Source organism: Trichoderma virens (assembly GCF_000170995.1).
Source record: "Trichoderma virens Gv29-8 chromosome Unknown TRIVIscaffold_2, whole genome shotgun sequence".
Classification (NCBI taxonomy): domain Eukaryota; kingdom Fungi; phylum Ascomycota; class Sordariomycetes; order Hypocreales; family Hypocreaceae; genus Trichoderma; species Trichoderma virens.
Window position 1 is genome coordinate 2,403,740 of NW_014013747.1, and position 10,015 is coordinate 2,413,754.

At 52.6% G+C, this 10,015-nt stretch overlaps 1 protein-coding gene across 1 annotated transcript; it reads right to left on the minus strand.

Moving 5' to 3' along the window:
- Positions 1–1,946: 1,946 nt before the first annotated feature.
- Positions 1,947–4,508, minus strand: TRIVIDRAFT_215334 (uncharacterized protein; the record flags this gene model as incomplete). Its single annotated transcript, XM_014105383.1, has 5 exons — positions 1,947–2,504; positions 2,576–3,696; positions 3,766–3,823; positions 3,898–4,206; positions 4,468–4,508. 4 exons carry the CDS (start codon positions 4,177–4,179, stop codon positions 2,244–2,246), a joined length of 1,722 nt encoding a protein of 573 aa, XP_013960858.1.
- Positions 4,509–10,015: the final 5,507 nt, after the last annotated feature.

Here is a 10,015-nt window from a genome sequence, read left to right on the forward strand (position 1 = left end):
CGTATTTAATATACTGGGAGTATCTGATTTTCTTTGCTTCTTTTACTTCTTCTTCTTTTCTTTCTGCTGCTATTTTGCAATTTGTGTTATTGTTTTAATCGGAGCAGTGATTTTGGATTTATTTATTGTTTGATGGGATTGTTGACCAGCGTATGGAGATATGGTGAAAAGGAAAGTTTGTAAATAGAGCGAGCAGCTTATAAGATTCTATCAAGGTTGCATAACTACAACGGGATCAAAATCCCTTACGCGTATTGGCGCCATTTCCGGCTCTTCTCAGAAGTCATATCAAAAGCAACGAGGAATCTTATAAGTCCCCCCCCCTTCACCATCGGCGTCTTGTGGATAGCGTACAGCAATTTATAAATATCGTGAGTCATCCAAATCAAAAAGTTCGAGCCAAGCTTCTCTTTCATCTCCCATCTCCATCAGCTGATACCCACATCACGCCGCATATCGACGGGCGAAAAAAAGGGCATGTAAGCTCGCGCGCCCCCTTTTCTACGTTTTGACCACGGCTAGTATCCATTACTCAAACAAACAAACAAGTCAACCCCCCTTGTACAGACGAAAGAAGATACAAATCTCACCGTAACAACCAAATCAAAGCATTCGCATGTGCTCCCTTTCCCCCCCCGGCCCGATCCAGAATATTCCGATCCCGGCAAATCATCATCATCATCCCCGCATATAATCGCCTCGGAGCAAAACAACGTTATGATAACGTACAAAAACTAGGAACTATGCCGCGCCTTCTGTAAGCATGATCTCCGTATTTCGGTATCCGCAACTACCTAAGTTGTCGTTTTTGGGCGCCCGCTAAGCCCCATCCAGTTATTGTACTGTAGCCTCCCGATGGAGCTAGTTGGGCTCGGGAAGAAAAATAACGTGGATATTTGCTTTCGTGGTGGACTTCCTCTTCCGTTGGAGGGTCCTCTTTGATGGAATTTGTATCAAAGCCATAAAGATCATTCTGTTACATATCTTTTTTTAAAATTTTCTCCATTTATAAGAATAAAAGAGAAAAGTTTTTTTTTGCATCTTTTTCCTTCTCAACTACCGTACACATCTACATCCCCAACTGTCCTCCGCATCTCATCTCTCTTTCGCCTCGCATCTCTCAGCCGGCGCTTAACATCTCGGCTCGATTTCCAGTCCTCTCCACCACCGGGGCCCCAGTCATGGTCCGCCACAGGGCGCAGTCCGGGAGCCGGGCCATGTCAAAAAAAAAATATTATAAACCCAAACAAGCAAAAAAGCTGAAGCACAGCTCCCAGGGCGCGCGGATGACAAGCAAACGACATGTGCGATCCAGTCTTTTTTTTCTTCTCCGCTTTCTTCTTCCCCCCAGCACCATGTTCCGATAAAAACATGGGAGGTGCCCACACACCGCTGGTGTCGTCACCTTTTGACGAGCTGAGTGATTGCTCTGTGATTTCTCTGGGACGGGTGCAGCTTTCTTTCTTCTTGCAACCTCCTTTTGGTTTTTATTTTCCCCTCTTTTTTATTTTCTCGTTTATTTTATTTAATAATTTTTTTTGTTCATTATTCTTTTCGTCTGCGAGATCGAAACAGGAGGGGGGAAAGAACCATGCATAGGTCAGATCCGATTTTTGCGCGACGCCCTTTCTGGCAACTCGACGACGATATAGGGAACTTGCCATACCTTAGTATCGGCAATTCGACTTCGATACAACAGCATTACCATGTCGGCGTCTCAAGCCCTCATACAACGCCTTCCGCATTCATGATATATTCTACGAACAACCGTCGAAACTTGCCTCGTCGAAACTTGCCTCGTTGAAACTCGCATCGTCCAAGTCACTGACAAATATCCAACAACTGCGTCTTTGTCCAACCTGGCAACTCTCTTCGACATATATATACTTCGGGCCTCACAACCAAACAAAGACGTCACGCATATTTGGAAGGCAATGCAGCATATTGTATGAACAGGTATTTATTCGTTCAATTCCCGTCCCCTTTGGAGCCTTACTTCATGCCCCCGTGGTATCTTGTATAATAGAAAGAGAAGCTAATGTTTACAGGAAAAATCGTGCCACGACATCAAGGGTATGGTCGTATGCGCAGCATTACATGATCATCATCTGGGCTCACTCAGTCGCCCACTCCAGCTCTACATGCCGCATGCTTCATACCGTCTAACGGAGAAACAACATGTATGCATTAATAAAAAAAAATCAAAGGAATAAAAAGAGACCACTCGCTAGCAGCGTTGTTGCTTAGAACACGAGGTTGAGAACACGTCTCCAAGCAGGCAGAGCAGCGACCGCCTCACGCTCGCGGCGGATCTGGTCCCAGTCGAACTCACGGAGGCCGGTGTCGACATCAATGTTCTTGGTTCGCAGGAAAGGCTCACGCTTCCAGAGATAGCCGACGATCCAGAAGCCCAGGACGACGGGAGCGGCGAGGAACTGCTTGAAGAAGCCCTCCGCAGTACCCATGCCAGGCTGACCGGGGCCAGCAATAATGGCAGTGTAGAACTGGAAGCAAACAAGTCAGCAAAACGATTCTGGGAGAAGGGGGAATAAAGTTGGATGGGGATCATTCTTACCTGGGCCATGAGGACAATGACGCAGAGGAAAAGGCCGAGCCAAGAGCCATAGACACCACCGACGGCCTTGAAGGGGATCTCATCCAGGCTGTGTCCGTGGTACTTCCAGGCGGCGCGGAATCGAATGTGAGCCACGCAGACGGAGCCCCAAGTGAAGAGAGCGGCCAGACCGGAGATGGCGAGAAGCCAGTCAAAGACAACGGGACCGGTGGCGTCCAAGCTGACGTAGGCGATGAAGCCGAAGAGGATCAGCGCAATGACGGAAGGCAGAGGACGGCCGGACTTGTCAATGTAGGTGAAGAGCTTGGGAGCATAGCCCTGCTGAGCAAGAGCAGTCAAGGTTCGGGATCCACCATAGACACCAGACACACCGATGGACAGGACGGAAACGAGAATGACGAGGTTCATGAAGTGGTCGAAGCCCTTGAGACCAGCATACTTGCCGACAAGCACAAAGGGAGAGGCCTTGGAGTCGGAGTAAGCGGCAGAGGAGAGCAGAGAAGGATCATCGCTGTCGATCAGGACGCCGACAAAGAAGAGACCAAGGATGTAAAAGACGGTGATACGCCAGAAGACCTGCTTGATAGCACCGGGCATGTTCTTGGTGGGGTTGTCAGACTCAGCAGCGGCGAGACCAACCAACTCAGTACCAGAGAAGGAGAAGGCGGCAGTGACGAAGACGGAGCAGAAACCCTTGAAACCGTTCTTGAACGCGCCAGGGTTGTACCAGTAACGGGCACCCCAGTACTCGTTGTAACGACCATCGCTGGGGCCACCACCGCAGACAAGGACAAGAGCAATGATCATGAAGATGACAGTTGCCGCAAGCTTGAAGCAGGATGCCCAGAACTCCTCTTCGGCGTAACCCAGAGCACCAAACAGGTTGATGATGATGATGGCGACGAGGAAGATGGTGATCCAAACAGCAGTCGAGATTTCGGAATTCCAATAAGTGATGGTAATACCACAGACAGTCAACTCGAGCGGAAGAACGGCAGCCCACTGAAGAACATAGTTCCAGCCCATGGCGAAACCCCAGGCAGGGTCGATGAAACGAGCCGAGTATGTGTAGAAAGAACCAGAGACGGGGTACAGGATGGAAAGTTCACCGAGAGCATAGACTATTGACCATGTTTGTCAGCGCTACAGAACCATCGAGACACGGACAGTTTCTCAAGGCAACAACTTACCGACGTTGAACATCATGATACCGATGATGAGGAAATCAATGAAGAGAGAACCAGGGCCCTATAATTTTCAATCGCGTCAGCAAAACTGAAATTGTCAAAAGTCGAGAGAGGAGCGAGTGAGAAGCAACTTACACCTCTGCTGAGGGCACCTCCAGAGCCGACGAAGAAACCAGCACCGATGGAACCACCAATGGCAATCATGTGCAGATGGCGAGCCTTCATGGGACGCTCAAGCTCCACCATGCCGGGGCCATAGTGCTTCTTCTTGAAGGAGTCGGCATTGAGACCGTTGCGGGTGAACCAGTTGGGGTCGCGCTCAAGACCCTCCTTGGGGATGACGACGGTGCTGGTCTGATAGTCGACAACATTGTCCCCCTTCTCAGGGGGAGTAACGACGCCGGTCTCCTTTGACATGATGGATGTGTCTCTCTGTGTCTGTGTCTGTGTCTAAGCGTGAGACGTTACACGTGAGGATGAAGAAAGAAAGAAGAGAGAAGAGAGGCAGATGCGAGGGGACAATCGGCCTAATAAATGAAGACGGTCGACCCTTTAGAAACAGGGATACCGATTGAGAGGGCGGTGTCGACTGGGAGGGCTGGCAAGGACAATTTATGCATGGAAGCATTCGCAGGAACCAAAAGGCCCCAAAGGACGTTGCACTGGAGGCTGTCTGGGGTGGAGGGGCGATTTTGGGAGGCTTGCCTTGGTGTGAGGCTAATGGAGTTCGAGACTTTTAGCTTCGCAGCTCTTTTTTTCGCGGGTACCGGGGGGTGTGAGGCGAGAGAAGTGGGAATTGGATCAGATGGGAGTGGGAGAAGTGGAAGAGTGGAAGAGGAGGGGGGGCGAAGGATGCGGAAGACGAGAGCCAAGTTTTGAACCGAGGCGGGAGAAGTACCTTGGCTTGCAAATCAGATGCAAATGATTTGAGTCTTTTTGGTTTTTGCCTCCTGGAGGGGGGAAGAAGGTGGTGGTGGTGGGAGGCACAGCGGCAGAGCACAGCACATGCAAGCCAAGAACAGAGGAAAACAAAAAGTCCTTGAGCGGTGTTGAGTCCCTGATTGATCAGGCGTCGATGGGATTGAGTTGTGTGTGCAGGTGAGGATTGGAGGCGGGAGGTACATGCTGTACGTGCAGGCTACGTACAGGTGCTGGCTCCAGCGCTCTCTCTCTCTCTTCTCTCTCAGCAGCAACATACCTAGTACCTCCATCTTCAGCTCCTTCACTCTCCGACCTAGCATCAACACAACCCGACACGACACTGCTCCGTACCCGACATTTGGCCACTCAATCCCTGCCCACTTCTCTCTCTACCTGCTACAAGCACGCACATGCATCTGCATACTGGTAACCCACCTTGGTCTGGTACAATTCGAGGCGATTGATCCAAGCTTTGGTGACACTGTCCCAGGTACGAGCGCTACACCATCCAGTATGGCGCATATCTCCAAAACGCTCCAAATCCCCGGCCGCCAACGCTTCTGCTTTGGTCGACTCTGCTCCGGTCCCGTCCCCACAATGGCGATAACCCATCCCATTACGCGCGTGCTGGATCCTGGTCCTGGTCGAGGGAGGGCCCCTCACCCCCTTGCTTCCCCAATCCCAATCATGGCCGCATTGAGCATCTGGTGGTGCAGATCTTGGCGGCCCTTTGGTTTTGCCCGAAGCAACTGGCCACTTGCTGTACCGTAGACTACTGTACAGTACAGTGTAGTAGCTTGTGCTTGTGCTTGTGCTGCTCGTATTTCATACTGTACTGCGCTGTGCTTGCTTGCCTACTGCAGGCTCGCACAGACACAGACACAGACAGAATGCAGGGCAGGGGCTTGATTTGATGGTCTAGAGAGAGAGAGAAAGACGAGACGAGACGAGACGACACCACCCATGCTATGCTTGCTTCCGGTGAGCAATATTGCCTTGCCTGCTGTTGCCTGTGCATCCTTGAGGCCATGGATGTTTATCATCGTCCCCGCATCGCTGTATCACTGCTGGCAGCCATTCTGATTATCAAATCGTTTCGCTGCCGCTATCAGTGGATGCCGCGTGATGCCTCCAGCGAACCAGATAGTGGCCCACTGCCCCTACGGGGAAGTTGGGGGTTGCTGGTTGCTTGGTGTTTTAGTGGGCATTGCTTGCGGCCTCCAGGGGACCAGACAGGCCAATGCGTGGAGATGCTAGCGCAACGGGGCAGGTGGCGCAAGCGATTCTCCAAGCAGCCCGCCCATTGGCTGGTGCGACCTGGTACCTCGTACAGTACCTGCAAAGGGCACGGTGCAGTTGCAGCGAAACGGCTGGTGATGCACCGACAATACGGACGGCTGGCCGACGCTGCTGGCATCGCATCGCATCGACCTGCACGTCCAGCCTCATGGCGAGCAAGGCCACGGTAGCGCTGATCACTGCTGCCCGCGGTCTAGATCCCTCGCGGAGGTATCGCCGGTACTGGTGCTGGGCTGCTGGATGAATGGAGTATACACCAGTCGGAATACATGGACGCATCGAGGTGGCATCAGCCGGCCCTTCGCTGCCTTGGAGGGATCTCGCTCCTCTCCCTAGCTAGGCCAGCAGAACAGGGAGCCTTGGTACTCGTGTCAGCACCATCACACCGCTGGCACTTGGGGTACCTGTCCAGTTGTCTTGGTGCGGGCACTTGGAGCGTGCCGTCGAACAAGGGGCTCCTAGTACCTGCCCGCCTCGCCTCGCCCGGCCAGCAGTTTGACATCCCCAGCTGCTAGCGAAGATCTACTGTACTTGCAGGCTTCTGCTCACTCAAGCGATCAATATTGCATCATCAACTTTGTCCTCGTCGTCGTGTTCGCCGTGTTATCATAAGGTACTGTAAGTATTATTTGCTACGTATCTACAGAGGACTTTGGAAACTCCATGAACCCGTTTCGTAGTGTCGACTGCTGCCAGAGATGCCTCAAGATTGCCTGACTAGCAATCTCCCCCACGACAAACCCTTACTCGTGTCAGGCTGGCAAAGATGGGATTCAGCTCGTTCGGTCATCCAAAGCACTCCGTCGCACTCACAAACGCTCGCAATCTGCCCAGACATCACCAGACTCGACTCCGTAATGGTTCCATTTCTCTCTTGCTTGGCTGCCATCTTGCTACACTCCCTCCCGCACCTGTTATCCCTTTCTGGGCACGCCACATGGTCCAAGTTTGCCTCGATCATGCCGATAGCCTTCCCACGAACGACGAGACAATGTTTGATCCACAACCCTATCAGCTCGTCGACGGCTGAGCCGACATGGTCCAAGCTGTCTCGTCTCACGGCGTCTCCTCATGCCCAACACACCGGCCACACACCGGTTGGCATCATTCCGAGAGCTCTCCAACTAATACGACTATGCGCCTCGTTGTCTAATAGAGCCAAGAACAGATATCCCCCGCCACTAGGCCTCCACCACGATGATAGCACGGCAGCTTGTGGTTGGGTGGCTGCATCCCCGTGCAGCCGGTTTATCTTTCCAAGCCTAGCACTAATGGCATTTACGCTTCACCCATTGGATCTGGTGCCTCCCGGTGGCGACGTGCGTCTTCCATGAAGCATTCTAGCAAGCTTCTGCCCTGCTGACCTGCCCTTCCTGGCCCAAAGCTGTCGTCTTGGCCCGAAGCGCCGGCGGGTCGCATCTACTGCACCCATCACTTTCTGGTATCATCGCCGACTGTCCAATTTCACAAGCCGCGGGGCGAACACGAGTCGTGAGCCAACAGATGGCCATTGCTGGGAGGACAAGAAAAGGCGGACATTTTAACTCGCAGTCCATCTACCCCAAACACAGCAAGCGCCGCTTTTGTCTATCAGAAAGAGACAGCACAAAAAGAAACAGCCTATGTAGTAGTAGCTGATCTCCAGGCATTACAAAATGCTTCTTGTAAGCAACCGAATACGCTGGTCCAAGCGTCTCTAGGGGTCGTTGTCATCCATTGTACTGCTACTGCTACTGCTACCATACTGCTTGTTGGACTCCATAACTCTGCAGCAATCGGACACACCTTGATACCCTGCTCAAGGTTCTGAAAATGTCACCGCGCGTAGGTTCCCTTGCGTTCCAGGCACACGATTCCGCACAGACGGTGTAGAGCCACTCCAACGGCTGGTTGCATGATCAACACCAAGCGCCAGAGACGCGAAGCCAGCCACGACGCTACCATCGGGGACCTCGTCAGCCTCAACAGGGCTATTGGGAATACAGTGACCGTTTCGCCCCCCGTGACAAGATGAGAAAAGTCTAGCACAACCGCTAATGCCACCCAGGGCTGTATCCAGGCTTGCCAGGTCTCCAGAATCCCAGATACAGCACAGAGCGCAAGTCGTCCTCCTCGTAGTAACTCTCGCTAGTGGCATGATGAGCCCGGCTAGCCCACCAAGTATTTGCCAACTGGGCTATCTGACTAGTGAGGTAGGTTGTGATAACATCTTTGTTGTCTCTTAGCCCGTCCAGCTGAATTACACTCGTCTGCTATTGCTATTTCTCTTGACAAGCGCATCTAAGATGGGCAACGCCTGAACCTTGAATGCTTTAGCGTACACCCTGACTAGCCCGTGGCGCTATGCTTGTGCTTGATTGTGCCTCGTTCGGCTAATCTCTCCCCCTCCTTGGTGATAGCCGAGGGCAATTGCTCATCCTAGAGGCCAGAAACCTGCCCGCCACAAGCCCGGATGTCAAGACTAGAATGCGACATTTTTTCTAGAAGACGATTACCAGCCCGATGGCGCTATAAGCATGACTTTTCTAGTGCCACCACTCGTCAGCTCGTACTTTGTACTGTGAACGTGGCTGCGAACCCAGCGGCACTGATTGGCCGGAGGGCTTTTGCTGCCCGTCGTGATGGCTTCCAAACCCTCCGTACCGGATTTGGAGCGGATGAACTAGTTTGCCCTTGCTGCCACCAAGTATTAGCGCCGCTTTTTGTCTCCTCACCAGATGTCAATCTAACTGTGCGTTTGCCCATTTAGATAGCAGACACGAAACCCGGCGTTGCACACGGACCACGAACAGCTCATAGAGTCACTAGCAGCAGTACGGGGTATCGTTAGCACCAAGGAAAAGAGTCACAGTTTGATGATAAGCACATGCCAGGTGGAGAGAAGAGAATCTCGGCACCGCAGCAGCCTCGACGCACGTGGACTCTATCCATTTGCGATGGCCACGACTCGTCCATCGCCCACGGCTCCCCGATCTTGCCTCGCAACTCAACGGCCTCGCCATGCATAACCAACGTCCCCGATGCAACACCAGACACCACGCGATTTGGCTACTGGCTGTTGGCGCAGATCGCATGTACGGTGCCGACTTAACCTACTGGCCTAGTCAGCAACCGCCCGCAGGAACAGCCCTTATTTGGTGCCAAGGTGGCTGCAGCAGTGCCTTGCTACCAGGCTAGCCCATCTCTGCCGCGCTCTCCCAAGGCCTCTTGTCACCCCGCAAAGCACCAAATTCTCCGGTACGGCAAGGCGGCGCGGAGGGCGCATCTTAAAATGGCCCGTATGTACTTGTAAACGGCGAGTGAGACGGCTTCTTTGTTCTAGAATCGCTGGAAGCGCTAGATTGGCACATCCATTGACTATGGCACACAGGGTTCCTCGAGACTTAGACAGACAGCTTCTGGATAGCTGTTTGATACTATGGCACCAGCAAGGATCACCAACACGAGACGACTACTGGATACAATCTTACTCTTACTACCTATTACTTCACACTATTCGCGTGGTTTTTCTGGAGACGGCACCGCGGAATACCACCTCGACTCTGCTGTTACGTACGATGGAGTACCTGTACGACCAATGCCACCTTAGCAGCATCCGAATCTCCAGCTAGCTCCCAGCAATGGCCCTTGCAATCTCATGCCACCTCCTACACACTATTGGGGGATGTCGGGTGCCAATGTAATGCCTGCTTCACCTGCTGCTCCGGCCATGGTTAGCCACATATGGCTAGGCCACGCTGCTGGTGCAGTAGATGGGCGAATGACGCTGTCCCCAGGGATCGGCGACGCCGTTTCTCCCACTAGGATGCGATTTGGCATGCATGGAATACCGATAACTAGGACGAAAAAAGACGGAGCTGATAAGCACCTGTTGTGTGTCTTCAGCTAGCAGCAGTAAACAGCATGGAACGATTTCATGTTGGCATCTGACGCGGAGCCGCCGCGCCTTGTCTCAGCTCGATAAGGCTAGGCCAAGCCAAAGCCATGTCTAAAAACAAGATGATGGCTATCGTCCAATAGGCAAGAAACCGGG